Genomic DNA, 23,233 nt, shown 5'->3' on the forward strand with positions numbered 1-23,233 from the left:
GGAGAGAGAGAGACAGACAGTGTGGGAAAGGAGAGGGAGAGGGAGACAGACAGTGTGGGAAAGGGGAGAGAGAGAGGGAGACACAGTGTGGGAAAGGAGAGAGAGAGACAGACAGTGTGGGAAGGGAGAGGGAGACAGACAGTGTGGGAAAGGGGAGAGAGAGAGGTAGACAGACTGTGTGGGAAAGGAGAGAGAGAGAGGGAGACACCGTGTGGGAAAGGAGAGAGAGAGAGGGAGACACATAGTGTGGGAAAGGAGAGAGAGTCAGACTGTAGGAAAGGAGAGAGAGACAGACTGTGGGAAAGGCGAGAGAGACATACTGTGGGAAAGGAGAGAGAGAGAGACAGACTGTGGGAAAGGAGAGAGAGAGACAGACTGTGTGGGAAAGGAGAGAGAGAGAAACAGACAGTGTGGGAAAGGAAAGCAAGGAAAAGTTCAAAGCACAAAACTGCGGAAGCTGGAAATCCAAAACAAAAATAACAATACCTAGCAAAACGCAGCAGGTCTGACAGCATCTGCGGAGAGGAATACAGGAAAAAGTTGAGCCATTTCAGTAGTGCCGTGTGCGAGACACAAGCCGTGCTACTCAGGGTTTGTTCGGGTAATTTGGTGTTATCTAATTTGAATTTATATAGTATTTCTGTTATATTCAGTGATTTATTTTAATTTACAAGTTATTCCAGCTAGGAATGCACAGTGCTGCATATGTACAGTACAGTATTTCAATCTGTACATTATTTTTTCTGGATAGGAAATGTCTGTAGGCTTTAACATTGATTCCTATGGGAATCTATGATTCATTTAAAGTTGTTTCATTTGAAGTCACGATTTTCAGAAATACAATCTCAACTTTGTGAAGATTTAGTGTATCAGACTGTTAAATTTACTACTACCAATCAAACCATAAGCCATAAGATATGGGAGCAGAAGCAGGCCATTCACCCCAACGAGTTTGCTCCGCCATTCAATGAGATCATGGCTGATGTGATAATCCTCAACTCCACTTTCCTGTCTTTTCCCCATAACCCTTGATTCCCTTACTGATTAAAAATCCATTTATCTCAGCCTTGAATATACTCTACAGCCTTCTGCGGTAAATAATTCCATAGATTCACTACCCTCTGAGAGAAGAAATTCCTCTTCATCTCTGTCTTACTCTGAGATTATGCCCTCTGGTCCTAGACTCTCCGACAAGGGGAAGCAACCTCTCAGCATCTACCCTGTCAAGCCCCCTAAGAATCGTATATGTTTCAATAAGGTGGTCTCTCATTCTTCTTAACTCTAATGAGCACAGGCCCAACCTACTCAACCTCTCCTCATAAGAAATTCTCTCCATACCTGAGATCAATCAAGTGAACTTTCCCTGGACTGCCTCCAATGCCAGTATATCTTTCCTTAGATAAGGGGACCGAAACTGTTGACTGTGTTCTAGGTATGATCTAACTAGTGCCTTGCATAATTTTAGCAAGACTTCCCTATTATTATACTGCATTCCCTTTGAAATAAAAGCCAACATTCCATTTGCCTTCCCTATTACCTGCCGAACTTGTACATTAGCTTTTTGGGATTCATGCACGAGGACTCCCAAATCCCTCTATTTCTACAGTCTTTCTCCATTTAAATAATACTCAGCCCCTCTTCTTCCTGCTAAAATGCATAACCTCATATTTTCCCACACTATGTTCCATCTACCAAGTTTTTGGCCACTCACTTAATCTATCTATATCCCTCTGTAGACTCTTTGTTTCATCCTCAACACTTGCCTTCCCACCTATTTTTGTGTCATCCACAAACTTGGCAATAGTACATTCACTTCACTCATCTAAGTCATTAATATATATTGTAAATAATTGCGGCCCCAGCACTGAACCCTGTGGCACTCTAACTGCTTCTCCTATGCTGATGTCACTTTATTTTGTAAGAAAGTTAAATAACTGAAACTAAAAACATTGGTTTTAATTTACTGAAAATTTCAGACTTCTTTAGTGTTACTATCCACTATTATTTTTACCTCCGCCACTGTAGGTGTACAGAATGTTTTTGCCTCTGTTAGTTTGTTTGTTTATAAGCATTATATCTCAAAAATTAACAGACCAGTTCAACAATACTTGGTGCATAGTTGTGGATACGAATTCTGGAATTTTTTAAAGGATTCGTTAACATTGGGAGTTAGGGCAAATTGATCTTTTTTTAAACTCTGCCACTGAAAGTGGGCAGAAGTAATGGTTTTGCCCCATTTGTTAGTCAATTTTTCTGCAAACAATACATCTCAAAAGCTATTTGACAGACTTCAACAAAACTTGGTACTTATACCATAAGACCGAAAGAAGAACTGAGTAGTTTTGGGTAATGATCTGGATCTGCAACCGGATCCTAGAATTTTTTTTGAAGGATCTGTTAACATTGGGAGATGGGGTGAATTGACATTTTTTTTCAAACAGTGAGGTGTATTGTTTTATTTAGAATGTTGATTGTTTTCGAATGTTGTGGATTGTCTCAGCTGCTGTGAGCAATTTTTCACAGCTGTCAAAAGTGTGAGCAGAGTTTTCAGAGCAGGTTGTTGGATGTGGATTGACCTGAAGTGAGGTGGAAGCTCTTAATTAAAAGATTTCTTTTTTTCAGCTTTGTAGTTAAGAGCATCAGCTAGGCAGGGATAAGCCTCAAGGAAGAGCTGCGTAATTGTAATAACATGGTGGAGATATGTGCTAGTTTCCTCTTCACTTGTTTAATTTGGACCTATTCTGCACAATGTAATGCCATTGTTGACACACCTCTTCTCAGCAAACCCGCCCCACAAAAAATGATGGGTGAAGAAATTCCCATCATTGAACCTAGTTTTTTTAAGTTGCATAACTCTGTCAGTTCATACAGCTTCAGTGTATTCTTGCTTCCAAACTATTCTTGCTATAGAGTGAGATTCCCAAGCAAGTTATTTGGAAAATATTTAGTGCAGATGAAGAATTCCTTCATATTTACAATACAGGAGTAATTTCAGTAAATCAGCTGCCTCATCCACGAGGGGTGCATATCTGAATTTGGGGCATGTGTTTCCATAAATTCCCATGCATTGAAATTAATGGCTCAATAATTGTGGAGACTGTTCAAATTCCCAATATGTATTCTTGTTGGGCATGATTTTGTGATAAGAAACAGGATTTTATAAAGATACTTTTGAGCTGACAAGTGGTAAGTAACATTCGTGCCTCACAAATGCCAGGCAATGACCATCTCCAACAAGAGAGAATCCAACCATCGCCCCTTGATGCTCAATGGCATTACCATCACTGTATCCCGCACTATCAACATCCTGGGGGTTACCATTGACCAGAAACTGAACTGGACTAGCCATATAAATACTGTGGCTTCAAGAGCAGGTCAGAGGCTAGGAATCGTGCGACGAGTGATCCACTTCCTGACTCCCCAAAGCCTGTTCACCGTCTACAAGGCCCAAGTCAGGAGTGTGATGGAATACTCCCCACTTGCCTGGATGAGTGCAGCTCCCACAACACTCAAAAAGCTTGACACCATCTAGGACAAAGCAGCCTGCTTGATAGGCACCACATCCACAAACATTCACTCCCTCCACCACCGACGCACAGTAGCAACAGTGTGTATCATCTACAAGATGCACTGCAGGAATTCACCAAGCCTCCTTCGACAGCACCTTCCAAACCCACGACCACTAGCATCTAGAAGGACAAGGGCAGCAGTTCCCTTCCAAGCCACACACCATCCTGATTTGGAAATATATCGCCATTCCTTCACTGTTGCTGGGGCAAAATCCTGGAACTCCCTGACAGCAATGTGGATGTGCCTACACCACATGGACTGCAGTTCAAGAAGGCAGCTCACCATCAGCTTCTCAAGGGCAATTAGGGATGGGCAATAAATGGTGGCCCAGCCAACGAAGCCCAAATCCCATGAATAACTAAAAAAAACGTATACACTCTCAGTGGGAAATCACTCCTTAAATTTCAAAGTCTTTTTAAAAGTATTGCACATCAATAATAAAAGATGCGAAATAATACTGTACTCTCTCTGAATGTGGTGTAGTTTATTCACTCATTAGCTATTGTGTGATTAAATTACTTATTGGAAATTAATTTCAGGGTCGAGTGGTTGAAAAGGGAACTTTCAAGCAACTATTAAATTCTGGAGTTGATTTTTCTTCTCTGCTGAAACAAGATGAAGAAGATGAACAGACAGATTCTCATTCTGCCACAAAAATAATTAAGGAACGCACGCTTTCTGAGACCTCAGTTTTGTCCTTGGGTTCTTCAACACAATCACATAAAGAAGGTTCATGTGAACCACCGGTAAGTAAAATTTAGATGAAACATCAGACAAACATGAATGAGAATAGACTCAATTTGAAAATAGAAGGGTTTTTTCTGGAACTAAACTGTTTAGAGTAGAGTAGGCATCATCAAATCAATTGAAATCAAAAACCTTAGCAGAAATGCACAATACATTATTAGTACTGTCTGTATTTAGATGAAAAATGAGACTTAATGAACCATAATACATAGGTGGCTGCTTCACTCATGATCCTGAGTTAAATTCAACTTGTTCTGCAACATCCTGCAGTTCAGGGAAAGCTAAAACCTTGAGAGGGTTCACTAGGACAATTCCTAGCATTGGATTAAGTGAGTAGACTCAAATGTATGAAATATGTTATGCTCACATGGGAAATTTAAATTTGCTCACTTATTTTGATGTTATACATGGCTCTTGAGAACAGCTCACTAACTCCTATGATTCTGTAGAACTAGTGAAATGTTCTGTTTTCTAAGCTCCAATACTGACCCGCTCTGCACTACCATATTCAAACCCTTTGCTAGGGTGGTGAATGTAGTGGAACATAATAACAGAGATCGAATGATGAAAGTATGGTGAATGGTTGCAGCAAAGCACCAGGATGGTCATCATCATTGTCATCACAATGTTCTAGCAGCTAGTCATCTCCTTTCGCCATCTGTTCTTCCTTATAGGTGCCATTGTCATTCTCATCTTCCTCACCCTTCTTTCCATCATGATCCTCTTCGTTCTCATCCTGACCTTTGCCTCACTTCCCTCATCCTCGCCCTTGTCCCTCATCCTCACCCCTTGCCCCTCATAGCTGTTAGCCTTGTTGCTTTCCCTTACCTCCAATTCTCCTCTCTGGCAGGTGTAGTTTCTTCTTTGGTGCACATTATGTGCAGAAGACACCGGCTTACAGAGCACACCATTGCAAACTACCAAGGCAGTTGATTTCTCAGGAACTTAATTTGTTTGCTGCTCTGTCAGTGAGCTCCCTTAGATTTGAGGTACTCTTCCAGCTGATATTCTGCACCTCAGTTATTCTATGCCACATTCTTCTGAATAATATGAATAGTTTTAAATAAAAGCAAGGATGTGAAGTATACCTGCCAGGCGATGGCAACAACTCATGAAACAAGGAAGCTATGGTACCAGAGGCTGGTGTAAACAGGAACAGCTTATGATGGAAATTCCAAACATTGGTCAAAGTGGCTTAGAGAGCCATTGACTTAGCATAAGCAAAAAATACTTGTCATTCCAGTCAAGAAGTTTAGGTGTTCAGTGTTCTGTGTGTGTTTGTGTGGGTAGGGTGAGTGGATAGATATATGTATGTGCTTGGGTGAGGGTGTGGGTGGGATGTGTGTGTGGTTCTGTATGTGGTTGGGTGGGTCCGAATGGATGGGTGGTTGCTTGTGTGGGTGGGTGTGTGGTTGGGTGGTGTGAGAAGTGAGAAGAGGAAGGTTATTCTCTTACCATGCAGGAGGGGGTCAGGGGATGGGAAAGAGTGCTACTATCTATGACCCTGCAAGTAGCCCTGGTGAATGCTTCTAGTTGCACACTTCTGCTCTGTCCCAGGAGCTGTCTTTCCTCTAGCATACTTTATCCAGGAAGTTCCATAGCCTACTACCAAGAAACTCTGGCTCACCTCTTTCTGTCACCACTCAGAATCTTACAGCACAGAAGGAGGCCATTTGACCCATTGTGTCCATGTCTACTAATGCTCCATCCTGCCCTGAACTTGCATCTTTCTCTAGTTTCTCCCCTATCTCCCCTCATGCCCTCTCCAAGCTTATCTTGTCCGTGAGACCCACCTGCTGCTCCCTTGATCCTATTTGCACTAAACTGCTGATCACCCAACGTCCTCTCTGGTTCCCATGTTATCCGATATTGTTAACAGTTCTCTCTTCAGGTGTTGTCCCTCACTCCTTTGTAATTGTCATCATCCCCCGTCCCCTCAAAATTCCAACCCTTGACTGCACCTTCCCTGCAAACTACCACCCCATCTCCAACTTCTGTTTCCCCTACAAAGTCCTTGAACATGTTGTCGCCTCCCAAATCCAATAAGTACCCTAACAATTCTTATCTAAGTCATAAATGACACCCTATGTGACTGTGACAAAGGTAAACTCTCCCTCCTCATCCTTCTCGGTTGCCTGCAGTCTTTGACACAGTTGACCACACCATCGTCCTCCCAACACCTCCCCACTGTCATCCAGCTGGGTGGAACTTCTCTCACCTGGTTCCATTTTTATCTATTTAATCATAGCCAGAGTGTAACTTGCAACGGCTTCTCTTCCAGCTCCTGCACAGTTACTTTTGGTATCCTTGAAGAATATACCCTTGACTCCCTCCTATTTCTCTTCTACATGCTGTCCCTTGATAACATCCAAAAGTACAGCATTAATTTTTACATGTATGCTGGTGACATTCAGTTGTACCTCACCACCCCCTCTCTTGTCTCCTCTATTGCTGTTTATATTGTAAACTCTTATCTGACCTCCACTACTTGAAGAGCAGAAATTTACTCCAATTTAATATTGGGATGACTGAAGTCAGTGTTTTCGGTCCCCGTTCCAAACTCTATTCCTTGGTACCAATTCCACCTGTCTCCCTGGCAACAGTATGAATTCAAACCTTGGTGGCGCATTTAACCCTGAGATGAGATTCCAAGCATGCATTCATGCCATCACTAAGACCACCTACTCCCACCTCTGTAACATAGCCTGACTTCAACCCTGTCTGAGCTCATCTGCTGCAGAGACCCTCATTCATGCATTTGTTGGCTCTAGACTGGCCTCTTGAGCATCCCAATTTTAATTTCTTCACCATTGGTGACTATGCCTCGAGTTCCCTTGGCCCCAAGCGCTGGAACTCCCTCCCGACAACTCTCCACCTTGCTTTTCTTTAAGGCACTCTTTATAAGCTACATCTTTGACCAAGCTTTTGTCATCTAACCTAATATCTCTTTATGAGGCTCAGTGTCATATTCTTTATAATGCTCCTGTGAAGCACCTTGAGGTGTTTTATTAAGTTAAAGGTACAGTATAAATATAAGTTGTTGTTGTCTTTGCTGGAGCAACTCAGCAAGTCCCCCTCCCCTGCTTTTTCCCCATGGCCTTGCAAATCTTTTCTCTTCAGATGGTAAACCAATATACCCTTTTGAAATCCATGACTGAATCTGCCTCCACTATATTCTCAGGTAGTGCATCCTAAATCCTAACCACTCACTGCGCAAAGAAACATTTTTCTTCATATTGTTTCTGGTTCTTTTGCCAATCATTTTAAATTTGTGTCCTCTGGTTATTGACCCTTCCACCAATGGGAACAATTTCTCCCTATCTAATCTGCCCAAACACGTCATAATTTTGAACACCTCTGTCAAATCTCCTCTCAACTTTCTCTTCTCCAATGAGAACTGCCCCAGCTTCTCTAGTCTATCCTTGTAACTGGTTCCAGGGTTGAGGGACTTCATTCTGACAAATTCTTTCTGCACCCTCTCCAATGCTTTTACATCGTTCCTGAAGTATGGTGCCCAGAATTGGACAAAATACTCCAGTGTTATATAAAGGTTCACCATAATTTTCTTGCTTTTATACCCTATGTCCCTATTTATAGGATCCTGTGTATCTTATTAACCACTTTCTCAACCTGCCTACAACCGTCAGTGATTTTTGTACATGTACCCCCAGGTCCCTCTGCTCCTCGACCCCCTTTATAACTGTATTCTTTATTTTGTATTGCCTTTCCTTGTTGTTCATACCAAAATTTATCACTTCACGCTTTTCTGCATTAAATTTAATCGGCATGCGTCTGCCTGTTCCACCAGCCTGTCTATGTCCTCTATCACTATCCTTCTCAGAGTTCACAAAATTTTGTGTCATCCGCACGTTTTCAAATGTTGGCCTGCAAAATTGTGCCCTGCCAAAGTCATTAATCTAGATCAAAAAAAGCAGTGGTTCTAATACCAACCACTGGGGAACCCCACCAGATACTGTCCCCTGGGTTCACCAGCACACTGTTTCCTATCTCAGAGCCAATTTTGTATCCTTGCTGCCACTGTACCTTTATCCTATGGGGTGCAATTTTGCTGACAAGCCTATTATGTGGCACTTTATCAAACGGCTTTTGGAAGTCCATGTACACCACATCAACCACAGTACCCTCATCAACCCTCTCTACTACCTAATCAAAAAACTCGATCAATTTAGTTACAATACATGTCGTTAACACATCCATTCTGGTTGTCATTAATTAACCCACATTTATCTAAGCGACTGTTAATTTTGTTCCAAATTATTGTTTCTAAACGCTTGAGGTCAAACTGACTGACCTGTAGTTACTGCTGATCCTTGTACCCTTTTTGAACAAGGATGTAAAATTTGTAATTATCAATCGTTGGATCATCTAGCGTCTCAACTACCTCCTCTTTCACTGTCACTTTGACAGCACCTTCTTCCTCAGTAAAAACAAATGTACACTGTTCATTTAGCACCTCAACCATACCTTGTGCTCATGCATAAATACCCATTTTGATCCCTATACGTCCCCTGCTCCTTTTATCACTCTTAACTATATGCCTGCAGAAGATTTTAGGATTCCCTTTTATGTTAGCTGCCAGTGTCTTTTCAGTCTCATTGGTTTTCTTTATGGATTTAAATGACGTTTTCAGTTTTCTGGCTGTGTTTGAAAGTGGTGTCACCAACTTGCAGATTATTTTTTACAATCTTTTGAAGTTATATTAATAATTGTATTGTCATATGGCTCTCAGACATTGTGAATATCTGAGAGTTGTCATCTGTGATTCATGATGTTATATGACTTGTTTGTCTGACAGGGAGAATCCGTACTCTCGGCAGTGCCAGAGGAGAGTCGTTCCGAGGGATCAATTGGTTTTAAAGTTTATAAGAAGTATTTTCTAGCAGGAGCCAGTGGCTTTATGATGTTGATTGTCATCATTCTCAATTTTTTGGCACATGTAAGTGATCATTGTACGAATGCAAATTGTACTAGTTATAGATATCACTAATGATGCTTAAAAATAGTGACTTGTCTTCTGTATTGTATGTGTCATATTTTTCTTGTGTTTTGAGCAGTTAGTTCTTTTTAAAAATAATGTGTTGCTGCTATAACTTAAGAGCTTTTCTTCCCACCTCTGCTCATGCACCTCTGGAGTTCCTCAAAGATCTATCCTTGGCTCCTCATCAATATGCTGTCCTCAATGACACAGACATGGGTCAGCTTCCATATGTTTGCTGGCAAAGCCCATCTTTAACTTCTCAATTTGCTTGATCTTTGTTGTTAGACTCTGACTAATTTTAAATTGTGTACAAGTGAATGTTTCCAAATTGGACATTGGGGAAACAAAATTGAAATCGTTTGGTAGTACAAAACTTGAGTATTGCTGAAAAAAGACATTTTATTGGAGCTTTTCAGCTTGCGCTTATCAGGACAATCGCAAGAACATCAATGTCAGGGGAAGCAACAACTTTATACTGTATGGGAAGAGAGTGCTGATTGGTTGGCAACTGGATTCTAATTGGTAGAGGCACTGCCATGGAGAATTCATCAGTTAACTGACTGACAGTTAACTGCCAAACATTGTTTGAAATTTAAAACCATCACACATCCGCAGGGACCTCAGTCACTGCTAGTTCAAGGGACATCACCACTCACTCTCTCACATACACTATCATCTCCTCTACGGATTGTGTCCTCACCCCACCCACTCACCATCTACAAATGCAAGGCATCCTTCCCATCTAGCCTGGCAGGTGTTCATCTGTCTTCATGCAGGACAAGCTGGCTTATAAAAAAAGGGAGAGGTCCCAGACCAGGTGTGGAAAGCCTCAACTGAGAGTCCTGACCGACTTTGAGAATAGAGCCATCCACCTGACCGGTGAGGATGTGGACCATTCCTGTGCCAACGATGAGGTCAGCGGCACTCAACCAAGTGGGAATCCTGCACTACAACGCCCATCAGACAACCACACTGTGAGTGATGTCTCATGTTCTGCAGTCCCCTGCCATGCACTAACGATCTCTCCTTTCTTTCGCAGGCACATCTAGGAAGCATCCGAGGGCATCCATGAGCCAGGCCCTCGACTCAAGCCCTGAAGACACCTCGGAAATGGATTCTGATGACACCCTAATTGAAGATCCGTCTCAGTGCTCGCCCATATCCTCCACCAGCGCAGAGACACACACCTCGGTGGGACCTAGTTCTAGAGTAGTCTCAGGGTCACAATCTGATGAGCACAGCACACTGTCTGATGCATGGCAGGCGGAGACAGGGACATCCAAGGGTACCGGCACTCAGCTGGAGGCCATGAATCTGCTGAGTCTGAGTCAGATGATAAGCCTCTGGACTCGGTCATACCTCAGCTGCTGGAGCTGCAAAGGCAATCTCTAGAACATTGGGAAGCTATGTCTGCTGAACTCCTCAGATCACAAGGCATGATGGAGGAATCGGTCTGCCTGCAGACCGAGGTGAAAGCGCCAGCATACCAATGCACCAAGGTCAACAAAGGAAGGATGGCGGCCACCATGGACATCGGTCCTGTACTGCTGCAGGAGCTGCACTCCATCGCTGAGGCATCCCATCAGTGTTAACATGAGAGGCGGGTGGGGCATCTCAAGCTCACTCCAGCTGCTCCAGTTGACAAGGAGTCAACCAGGGACGCTCAGGCACCCATAGGGAGGAGGATCTGCAGGTGCACAACCCAGGGCCATCCACGCAGGTGACTCAAGGAGTGACTAGCCCATCCGAGACCCCTCCTCCTGTGACCCCAGCAGCTCCAGCTCCACAGGCCGAGGAGGATGGCAGTGCCACACATCAGGACCCCGAAAGCAGGCCAGGGCCCTCCAGGTCTCGGCCCCCCAGAGGATGCCCGCCAGTGTCATTACAGACAACAGAGTGTAGCAGTCAGAAAGCCGCCTCCAACTCTGCTGTGGATTTTGGGGATACACCAAGATGTAGCGGCAGGTTTAAGAAAGTCAGGATGGTGTAACTCTTTTCAAGTTAAAACAATTAACTAAATTAACAAAATAAGGGATAAATCAAGCACAGCCCCTAAGTCAGGTCAGCTGTAAAATCAAGGAAAAACTTTAAAGGAACCTTATAAACATTAAACCAAAATGTGATTAAAGGTCAGGATGGTGTAACTCTTTCGAGTTATCAACAGTCACAGATTGTAACTCTTTCGAGTACATTCACAGTTCTTGGTTTCCGGGAGTGGGACATGAACCCACAACCTTCTGATTCAAAGGCGAGGGTGCTATGAACTGAGCCACAGCTGACACCTCAATACAATTCTAACCCAAAGTTTACCAGACACTGTGTTTTGGAATAGGGTTAGTGGGCAAACTCCTAACATCCACCAGCATGTAACTCTTTCGAGTACATTCACAGTTCTTGACTTTTTTTTTCCGGGAGTGGGACATGAACCCACAACCTTCTGACTCAAAGGTGAGGGTGCTATGAACTGAGCCACAGCTGACACCTCCCCTTTCGAGTTATCAACAGTCACAGATTGTAACTCTTTCGAGTACATTCACAGTTCTTGGTTTCCGGGAGTGGGACATGAACCCACAACCTTCTGATTCAAAGGCGAGGGTGCTATGAACTGAGCCACAGCTGACACCTCAATACAATTCTAACCCAAAGTTTACCAGACACTGTGTTTTGGAATAGGGTTAGTGGGCAAACTCCTAACATCCACCAGCATGTAACTCTTTCGAGTACATTCACAGTTCTTGACTTTTTTTTTCCGGGAGTGGGACATGAACCCACAACCTTCTGACTCAAAGGTGAGGGTGCTATGAACTGAGCCACAGCTGACACCTCCCCTTTCGAGTTATCAACAGTCACAGATTGTAACTCTTTCGAGTACATTCACAGTTCTTGGTTTCCGGGAGTGGGACATGAACCCACAACCTTCTGATTCAAAGGCGAGGGTGCTATGAACTGAGCCACAGCTGACACCTCAATACAATTCTAACCCAAAGTTTACCAGACACTGTGTTTTGGAATAGGGTTAGTGGGCAAACTCCTAACATCCACCAGCATGTAACTCTTTCGAGTACATTCACAGTTCTTGACTTTTTTTTTCCGGGAGTGGGACATGAACCCACAACCTTCTGACTCAAAGGTGAGGGTGCTATGAACTGAGCCACAGCTGACACCTCCCCTTTCGAGTTATCAACAGTCACAGATTGTAACTCTTTCGAGTACATTCACAGTTCTTGGTTTCCGGGAGTGGGACATGAACCCACAACCTTCTGATTCAAAGGTGAGGGTGCTATGAACTGAGCCACAGCTGAGACCTCCAGGATGGTGTAACTCTTTCGAGTTATCAACAGATCGCATGTAACTCTTTCGCGTACATTCACAGTTCTTGGTTTCCAGGAGTGGGACATGAACCCACAACCTTCTGATTCAAAGGCGAGGGTGCTATGAACTGAGCCACAGCTGACACCTCCCTTTTCGAGTTATCAACAGTCACAGATTGTAACTCTTTCGAGTACATTCACAGTTCTTGGTTTCCAGGAGTGGGACATGAACCCACAACCTTCTGATTCAAAGGCGAGGGTGCTATGAACTGAGCCACAGCTGACACCTCTAAAATGGGGCAGGAAACTCTTTCGAGTTACCAACAGTCACAGATTGCAACTTCTTTCGAGTACAATCACAGTTCTTGGTTTTTCCGGGAGTGGGACATGAACCCACAACCCTCTGATTCAAAGGCAAGGGTGCTATGAACTGAGCCACAGCTAACACCAGTTGCACAACCTGGGCCCTAGTTTTAATCATTTGTAGATGATGTTCACCAATGTAAATACACTCATAATCATGTCCCCTTGTCTATGACTCCTTGCTATGATGTGTGTTTGTGTCATTCAGAAGTGAAACCTTGGTCCCTGCACAAAATGAAGCCTCCGGCGGCGGCTGCGTCTCAAGGCCCCTTCACGTATGCCAGAGAGTTCTAGCCACCACTTGGTGGCCAGTGTTTGGCTTTCTTGATGCCTGACCAATACTCCACCCATCTCTGCTCCACACCACATGACCGAGTGACAACAGTTTCGGCCACTCGACTGCATCCTGTGCTCTCAGCTCAGGTGCAGGTATTATCTTAACGTGCACTCCAAGGCTGCACAGTTAGTTTGGACCATGAGGGTCTGAATAACTACAAAGCAATGGGTTATGAGCACCTCTCTTAGTGTTTGTTCTATGCCCACCTCTAGCAAGGGGATCCTCTAACTTACCCAATCACCCAATTGTTCTGCAGCCCCAAAAAAACTCAGATTATTTTGCAGCCTGTGCCCAAGGGGTCATAATTTCAGGAGCAATCAGTGGCACCATCAAGAATTTGTGTTGCTTGACAGGGCACAGCTGTTTCAGAAGCCAGACTCCAAGCATATCAATGGAGCTGAGGCTGAACAGTCTCAGCTGCGGAAGAATGCTCAATCTTGAAATGCTTTGCCAAGCGCCTGATCAATTCTTCCCCCTCCACCGCTACCGGCATATGCTTGTGTACTTCCGTCAGTCTGTGCTGCCTTGCCCACCCCCACACACTGGAGCCCTTGCCCCAGCACCACACTGAAAGCCACTGGGAAGAAGCTGCTTTGGAGACTTGTTTGTGACCCGCGCACCCCCCCTCCCCCCTCCGCCCCTGCTGAATCTGTGGCGCCTCTTCCTTGAATTCCTGTGGGGGATCTTTGTGAGCACTGTGCTAAGTCGTATGCATTCACCTCCTAATTGCCCTCAAAGTTCAGGTCACCAGCTCCATGCCTTTTAAAGGCAGTTGTAAATCACGCCATTCTGAAGTCACACCGACATGCTATTTAAATCTGATGTGGGGGGATGATTCCAGTGTGTGGCCCAATAATGAGATGCAATTTTATGAAAATTAAATTCCCGACCTTTGATGGTGGGAAACATGGCCCATCATTGATGGGAGGAGGGGACAATCGCGTCCTGGATTTACATCGCCGGGAATCACGACTAGGGCCTTCTTGCGAGATTTTCCGATCACACTGCTGAATACACCCGCCCCAAACAGGGCGGAAAATCCCGGCCTATGTCACAAAGAGGCAACATTTAATGATGATAATAGGGCATTAACAAATAAAGCCACACCAGGGAAAATAGCAATAAGGAAAAATTAAAGCTGCAATGTCTGAATGCACGAAGCATTCATAACAAGATAAGTAAGCTAATGGTATAAATATAGACAAATAGGTTTCATGTAGTAGCCATTAGTGAGATGTGGTTGCAGGGAGAACAAGATTGGGAATTAAACATTTCAGTGTAATTGAATTTTGAAAAAGATAGGCAAAATAGAAAGGGAGGGTAGCCTTATTTAAAAAAAAATATGAGATAGGCAGTAGAGAGAAAGGATCCTAGCCCAGAAAATAGGATGTAGAATAGTATGGATGGAGCTAAGAAATAGGAAAGGGCAGGAAACACTGATGGGAGTGGTTTATAGTCACTACCTGCCTCCACCCCCCACCCCCACCAGCAGTAATAATACTGTTAGACAGTGTATCAATCAATAATTTACAGGAGTGTATAACAAGGGTAAAGCAATTATCCTGGGGAACTTTGACCTTCCAAAAGTCTAGGAAAACCAAATTTGCAAAAGTAGCCTGGTGGATGAATTCATAGAATGCATTTGAGACAGTTTTCTAGGATAATATGCTGAGGAGCCAACTAGGGTACAGGCTATTTTCAGTCTAATATTGTTTAATGAGATGTGGTTAATTAGTAATCTTGTAATGAGAGTAAAGAAAATATGATAGAATCTTGTATTGAGTTAGAGTGTGGTGTGGTTAAGTCCGAAACTGGTGTCCTAATTTAAGCAAAACCAGTTACGGAGGTATCAGAGGTGAGTTGTCTGAAATAGATTGGGAAATTAAATTAAAACAAATGATTGTAGATAAGCAATAGCAAATATTTAAAGAAATAATTTATAATTCTCAACAAATATTTATTCCCTTGAGGAATAAAATCTCCACTCAATAAGTGATACAGCCATGGCTGACTAGTGAAGTTAAGAATAGCATTAGATTAAAAGAAGAGGCTTACAATGTTGGTAAAAAGAGTACTAAGCCTGAGGATTGGGAGGATTTTAAAAATCAGAAGATGAAAATAGAATGGAGAATAAACAAACAACAAATATTATGTTATGTCACAGCAGTTTGGTAAAGGCTGAGTTATTTAAAATCCCAGAGGGAAACTTTAAACAACTGTCATAACCTATATTTTCAATTGGTATGTTTGAGATGCAGCTCTAAATTCAGGAATAAGACCCACACAAGAGGTTTTTTTATACAATTTAAATTAAACATTTATTAATTTTACAAGGTATTAAACACATACATATCTAGAAATTACTACCATAGTAACTATTAAACAAATCCCCAGATTAATCACCCGTAAAATCTTCACCAAGGCAACAACAACAAGTCCATTAGTAGCTTTTGAAGATATAAACTAGCAAGTTAGCTGAAGGGAAACCAGTAGTTGTGTTTTGCATTTTCAATGGGCATTCAATAAGGTGTTACATAAGAGGTTTTACATAAGATTTGGAATGATATATTAGCTTGGATTGAGGATTGGTTAATGGACAGAATTAGGGAATAAAAGGGGTCATTTTAAGGATGGCAGGATGTAACTAGCAGAGTGACACAAGGATCAATGCTTGGGCCTCAGCTATTTACAATCTATGTAAATACAACCAATGACTTAGATGAGCTGGCCTTGTTCAATGTGTTCAAATTTGCTGATGATACAAAGCTAGGTGGGAAAGTAAGCTGTGAGGAGGAAGGAAAGTGGCTAAAAACTGATATAGATAGGTTAAGTGATTGAGCCTGAAGGTGGCAGATGGAATTTAACATGGGAAGTGTGAAATTATCCACTTTGGTAGAAAGAATGGGAAAGCAAAATATTTTTAAAAGGTAGGAACCTAGTTAATGTTGGTGTTCAGAAGGATGTGGTGTCATAGAAACATAGAAAGTAGGAACAGGAGTAGGCCATTCAGCCCTTCGAGCCTGCTCCGCCATTCATCATGATCATGGCTGATCATCCAACTCAATAGCCTGCTCCCGCTTTCTCCCAATATCCTTTGATCCCTTTTGCCCCAAGAGCTATACCTAACTCCTTCTTGAAAACATACAATGTTTTGGCCTCAACTACTTTCTGTGGTAGCGAATTCCACAGGTTCACCACTCTCTGGGTGAAGAAATTTCTCCTCATCTCAGTCCTAAATGGTCTACCCCGTATCCTCAGACTGTGACCCCTGGTTCTGGACACCCCCTCCATCGGGAATATCCTGCATCTACCCTGTCTAGTCCTGTTAGAATTTTATAGGTTTCTATTAGATCCCCCCTCATTCTTCTGAACTCCAGTGAATATAATCCTAACTGACTCAATCTCTCCTCATATGTCAGTCCCGCCATCCCAGGAATCAGTCTGGTAAACCTTCGCTGCACCCCTTCTATAGCAAGAACCTCCTTCCTCAGATAAGGAGACCAAAACTGCACGCAGTATTCCAAGTGTGGTCTCACCAAGACCCTGTATAATTGGAGCAAGACATCCCTGCTCCTGTACTTGAATCCTCTCGCTATGAAGGCCAACATACCGTTTGCCTTCTTTACCACCTGTTGCACCTGTATGCTTACCTTCAGCGACTGGTATACGAGGACACCCAGGTCTCATTGCACATTCCCCTCTCTCAATTTATAGCCAATCAGATAATAATCTGCCTTCCTATTTTTGCTACCAAAGTGGATAACCTCACATTTATCCACATTGTACTGCATCTGCCATGTATTTGCCCACTCACTTAGCTTTTCCAAGTCACACTGAAACCATTGTACATAAATTACAGAAAGTAAACATGCCAGTACAGGAAGCAATTAGGAAAGCAAATAATACATTTGTTTTTATTGCAAGGGAGCTAGAACATAAGAGTGAGGAAGTCTATTCCTGGAGTGCTATGAACAGCTCTATTCTCCTTCCCTGAGTAAAGATATACTTGCTATAGAGGGATGAACCTGCATGCTGATGATAGCGGTGTTCAGACTGATTCACAGATTCTCAGATAATAAAGCGGTCCTTTCGTGTATGCGGTAAGACCTAGGCAACAGCCAGGCTTCAGCTGATAACTGGTAAAGGTTAACTAGATTAATTCCTGGGATGAAACGGTTGTCCTATGATAGGAGTTTGAGTAGAATAGATCTATCATTCTCTGGAGATTTGAAGAATGAGAAGTGATCCCATTGCTGTTTCCCTTAGGTGGAGAGTCTAGAACTGCGGAATCATAGTCTCAGGATAAACAATTGGCCATTTACGTCTGAGATAAAGAGAACTTTCTTCACTCAGTAGGTTTTGAATCTTTGGAATTCTCCACCTTAGAGGACTGTGAATGCTTTTGCGGACAGGACAGAGATAGGCAAACTGCACTGATTTCCTCTTGCCACCTGTCCATAAGCAGAAGGTGTTTTGAATTATTTTTGAAGTACGTAGTGGAGTGTTTTCCCAAACCCTCGGTGTAGGTGATTCAATTTACTAATAACCTGCAAAAAACTTGTATGTTATGATTAAGTCAAAAGGTTAGTTTATTTAACATTCAAAATCTGGGGGAGGAGTATTCACAACTTCCCACTCCACTATATACACACACACACACACACACACATGCAATAAAATGGGGGGGGGGTCGGGGGGTGTGGTGATAGAAAAAGGAGTTTTATAACTATAGATATAAACAGTGTGAGGACCACAAAATTAATATTAGTTCATGTGATTTCCAGAGTCAGAGTCCAATGAGGAATTCTTTCATGTCGGTGTTTGAGTTCAGCTGGCTGAAGGCAGGCGTTGTAATGTTCACTTTGCAGTTGGTGTGGATACTGCAGATGAAGTAGGTACACAGAGACTGGGTTGGTTCTGCAGGTGATGATAAGAAATCTTCTACCAGAGACAGGCTTTGAGAAGCTGAGAGATGGTAGCCAACTGCTTGCTCAGCTGAGCGGCTGGAATTCTTTCCAGTTGATGCTAAAATAGCAGACTGAGAATTTCCCAATTCTCAAATGCATATAGTGATTTCAAAATGGTCACTCAAGTCATGTGACTACCTTTTCCACAGTGACTTCCAAAAGGGATGCTCATCCAGTGTCTGGAACGGACTTTTGATTTCAGGACTGATAATGTCCCAGTCGTTAGTTGTTAAAAGAGTTATTGAAGCCGTTGTCTAGGCAGACCCACTGACTTCACTAGCAAGGTTAGCTTATCAGATGCAAATGATGTCCGTTTGGTTACCTTCTGAAATTGGTCTGGGCATTCCCAAGTGTGCATGAGCTGGTTAGCAGCTCTGCAAGCATAATGAGTTTCAATGTGCGAGCCTCCTGGTTTTTGTGATTACAAGAGGTCTATACAATGAGGTGTGAGGTACCACCAGCTGAGAAAATAATTCTTTGGTTCTTGTAACTCCTGGGGGCAGCTCCCAGACAAAGGGCCAACCCTGTGGTCATGTGACTTGCAGCCACCGTCTTCTTGGTTAAGCAGGAAATCAACTTTAAAAAAAAGTTCTGAATGTCTTTTCCTGTCCCACGGACCCAATTATGGTCAGTTCATGAGTATATTCAAGACTGAGATTTTTGTGTACTAAGGGAATTGAGGTACATGGGGATAGTGTGGGGAAAGTAGAGTTGGTCTAGATGTTTAGCCATAATCATGTTGAATGGCAAAGCGGACTCGATGGGCCTATACCTGCTTCTGTTACTTATGTTTTTATGTAACATATTGAATTTAAACTTTTCATTATTACTGTCATATCCTCCTGCGGCCTCATCCCACACTACCTCTACAAGATCATTCAGTTTTATGCTCTTCCCAGATCCTGTCATTCTCTGATTTTCGGGCTTCTATGCAGCACCCACACCCCGATACCTGTATTTACTCCATTGTGACAGCCTTAGTCCTTCTAAGGTGGACTCCTCATTAAATGTCTTTACCTCTTCTGTCTAACTTTTTGCCTTGGCTTTACTTATCTCCCTCAACTTTCCATCTACTCCTTATCACATTGGGATGTTCTAAGTTTCAAAAGTAGCTATTTGCAGCTTTGCTTTTCTCTATCTGTCCTGTTTTTATTTTTTTTTCATCTGCCTCACTTCCTTAACTAACCTAATAATACTGTAATCAAAACAGAAAATGCTGGAAATACACAGCAGCTCATGAAGTCTCCATGGAGAGGGAAGCAGTTAACATTTTGGGCCTGTGATCTTTCGTCAGAACTGGGAAACGTTAGAGTTGTAACAGGGTTTGAGCAAGGGGTGTGTGGGACAAGGACAAAGGAAGGTCTGAAAGGGTGGAAGTCAGGAGAGATTGAACAACAGAAGAGTTAGTCTTACAGGGTCAAAGGGAATGGCAATGGGCAAGAAAAGAAACAAAAACAGTTACTTGTGGGGAAATCTACAGAGGAACAGTGGGGGGTGTTCAAAGAGGAAATGGGGAGGGTACAGGCTCAACATGTTCCCTCTAAGGCGATAGGAAGGAGTAACAAGCCCAGAGAACCATGGATGACGAGAGATATTCAGGTTACGATGAGAAGGAAAAGAGAGGCTTTTAGCAGGTACAAGGGAAGCAGATCAGCAGAGGCATTAGTGGAGTACGGACAATGCAGGGTGGAGCTTAAGAAAGCAATTAGGAGAGAGCTCTATATGAGAAAGCTCTAGCTGGTAAAAGTAGGGAAAATCCCAAGATATTCTATAAGTATATCAATGGGAAGAGGATAACCAGGGAAAGAGTAGGGCCCAGAAGGGACCAAGGGGGCAATCTATGGGTGGAGCCAGAGGACATCGCTAGAGAGTTGAACGAATACTTCACGTCCGTCTTCACCCAAGAGAATGAGGATGAAGGTATCGAACTCGGGGAGAGAGACTGTGAGGTTCTTAAGCAAATTGATGTAGGGAGTGACTAGGTATTGGAGGTGTTGGTGAGCTTAAAAGTGGACAAATCTCCAGGTCTGGATGATTTGTGTCCCAGACAGCTGAGGGAGGCAAGGGAGGAGATCGCAGGGTTTCTGACCCGAATTTTTAATTCCTCTCTGGCTACAGGGGAGGTGCCAGAGGACTGGAGAACAGCTAATGTGGTTCCGCTATTTAAGAAGGGTTGTAGAGATAAGCCAGGGAACTACAGACCAGTAAGCCTCACGTCAGTGGTAGGGAAACTATTGGAGAAAATTCTGAAGGAGAGTATCTATCTCCACTTGGAGAGGCAAGGTTTGATCAGGGATAGTCAGCATGGCTTTGTCAGAGGGAGGTCATGCATAACAAATTTGATTGAAATTTTTGAGGAGGTGACCAGGTGTGTAGATGAGGGTAGTGTAGTTGATGTAGTTTATATGGATTTCAGCAAAGCCTTTGACAAGGTCCCACATGGGAGACTTTTAAAGAAAGCAAATGCACATGGGATACAGGGTAATTTGATAAAGTGGATTCAAAATTGGCTTAGTTGTAGGAGACAGAGGGGGATGACAGCAGGATGCTTTAGTGACTGGAAGCCAGTGTCCAGTGGCGTACCACAGGGATCTGTGCTGGGTCCCCTATTATTTGTCATTTATATAAACGACATAGATGATTATGTGGGGGGTAGGATTAGTAAGTTTGCGGATGACACAAAGATTGGATGGGTGGTTAACAGTGAGGTTGAGTGTCTTGGGCTATAGGAAGATATAGACGGGATGGTCAAATGTGCAGATAAGTGGCAGATGGAATTTAACCCTGAAAAGTGTGAGGTGATACACTTTGGAAGGAGTAATTTGACAAGGAAGTATTCAATGAACGGCATGACACTAGGACGTTCTGAGGAACAAAGGGACCTTGGCGTGTGTGTCCATAGATCTCTGAAGGCAGAGGGCATGTTAGTGGGGTGGTGAAAAAGGCATGTGGGACACTTGCCTTTATCAATTGAGGCATAGATTACAGAAGTAGGGAGGTCATGTGGGAGTTGTATAGAACCTTGGTGAGGCCAGAGCTGGAGTACTGTGTGCAGTTCTGGTCGCCACATTATAGGAAGGATGTAATTGCACTGGAAGGGGTGCAGAGGATATTCACCAGGATGTCGCCTGGGATGAAACATTTAAGTTATGAAGAGAGGTTGGATAGACTTGGGTTGTTTTCGTTGGAGCAGAGAAGACTGAGGGGCGACCTGATCGAGGTGTACAAGATTATGAGGGGCATGGACAGGGTGGATAGGGAGCAGCTGTTCCCCTTAGTTGAAGGGTCAGTCACAAGGGGGCATAAGTTCAAGGTGAGGGGCAGGAGGTTTAGGGGGGATGTGAGGAAAAACTTTTTTACCCAGAGGGTGGTGATGGTCTGGAATGCACTGCCTGGGAGGGTGATGGAGGCGGGTTGCCTCACGTCCCTTTAAAAAGTACCTGGATGAGCACTTGGTACGTCATAACATTCAAGGCTTTGGGCCAAGTGCTGGTAAATGGGATTAGGTTGGTTGGTCAGGTGTTTCAAATGTGTCGGTGCAGACTCGATGGGCCGAAAGGCCTCTTCTGCACTGTGATTCTGTGAAAAAAATAGGGCCTAGAGTAGGTGTGCTTCTATCTGAAAACAAAATAAAAGAAAAACAGAAACATGCAATGAAAAGGAAACAAAATGTCAGGACAAAGTTTATGGCCTGAAATTGTTGAACTCAATGACAAATCCGTAAGGCTGTAAAACCTAATCGAAAGACGGGATGCTGTTCCTCAAAATTATGTTGGGCTTCACTGGAACAGTGCAACAGACCAAGGACAGAGATGTCAGTGGGAGAGTAAGGTGGAGAATTAAAATGACAGGCCACTGGAAGGTCAGGTTCACGCTTGCCGGTTGAATGGAGATGTCCTGCATAGCAGTCACCCAATCTGCCTTTTGTTTCCCCCAATGTAGAGGAGACCAGAGTGTGAGAAGCAAGTGCAGTATACTAAATTGAAAGAAGTAAACATAAATTGCTGCTTCACCGGGAAGGATTGCTTGGGGCCTTGGGCAGTGAGGAAAGAGGAGATAAAAGGGCAGATATTATATCTCCTGCATTTGCATGGAAACGTGCAGTGAGAAGGGAACAGGCTGTTGGCAGTGATTGAGGAGCATACGACCAGGATATCAAGGATGTTCCCTCCTTGAAGGGAGGGGAAGATGTGTTTGGTGGTGGCAGTACGCTGGAGGTGGCAGAAATAATGGAAAATAATCCGTTGAACATGGAAGCTGGTGAGGTGGAAGGTGAGAACAAGCGGAATCCTATTGTTGTTCTTGGAGCAAGGAGAAGGGATGAGAGCAAAATTGTGGGAAATATTGTGGACACAATCGAGGGTCCTGCCAACCAATGTTTGCGGTGGAGGGGGAGGATTCCTCGGTTGAGAGAAAAAGAAGACATCTCCAAATCGCTGGTGTAGAAGATTACATCATTGGAACAGATGTCACAGTATACTTTGAACACTGAATCTTGATTAAAATGTAGTACAATACAATAAGTTTTTCCATGGAGACAGTTTTGTTCAATTCAACTTTTATTAGCTGCAAGGTTAGGTTGGAGAAATGGGGATTGTTCTCCTTGGAACAAAATAGATTGAGAGGAGATTTTATAGATGTTTACAAGATTATCACAGTTCAGGGTGGACAATCAAAAGCAGTTCCCATTAACTGATAGTACAAGTACTAGGTGGTGTAAATATAAGGATTTGGGCAAAAAGATGCAGTGGAGTTGTTGGGGAGAACGTTTTTTACACAAGTGGTAATGGCCTGAAACTTGCTGCCCACAAGGATCGTGAAAGCAGAGACTGAATAATTGCAAAATGAAATTGGATGGGCACTTAAGGGAAATAAACTTACAGGGCTACAGAAATAAAGCGGGGGAATGGGACTGATTGGATTGCTCTACAGAGAGCCA

The 23,233-nt window shown here is 43.3% G+C and overlaps 1 protein-coding gene across 3 annotated transcripts in view; it reads left to right on the plus strand.

Moving 5' to 3' along the window:
- Nucleotides 1-23,233, plus strand: part of abcc4 (ATP binding cassette subfamily C member 4 (PEL blood group)) — a 405,942-nt gene that overhangs the window by 200,304 nt on the left and 182,405 nt on the right. For 2 of the 3 annotated variants that reach the window (XM_078545915.1, XM_078545917.1), the window contains exons 15-16: nucleotides 4,110-4,316; nucleotides 9,134-9,274. In XM_078545915.1, coding sequence (XP_078402041.1) covers nucleotides 4,110-4,316; nucleotides 9,134-9,274 — 348 coding nt within the window. The remainder of the gene's footprint in view (nucleotides 1-4,109; nucleotides 4,317-9,133; nucleotides 9,275-23,233) is intronic. The other variant, XM_078545916.1, reaches the window with a different exon arrangement.

This window comes from Cetorhinus maximus, chromosome 7 (genome assembly GCF_964194155.1).
Source record: "Cetorhinus maximus chromosome 7, sCetMax3.hap1.1, whole genome shotgun sequence".
Taxonomy (NCBI): Eukaryota; Metazoa; Chordata; class Chondrichthyes; order Lamniformes; family Cetorhinidae; genus Cetorhinus; species Cetorhinus maximus.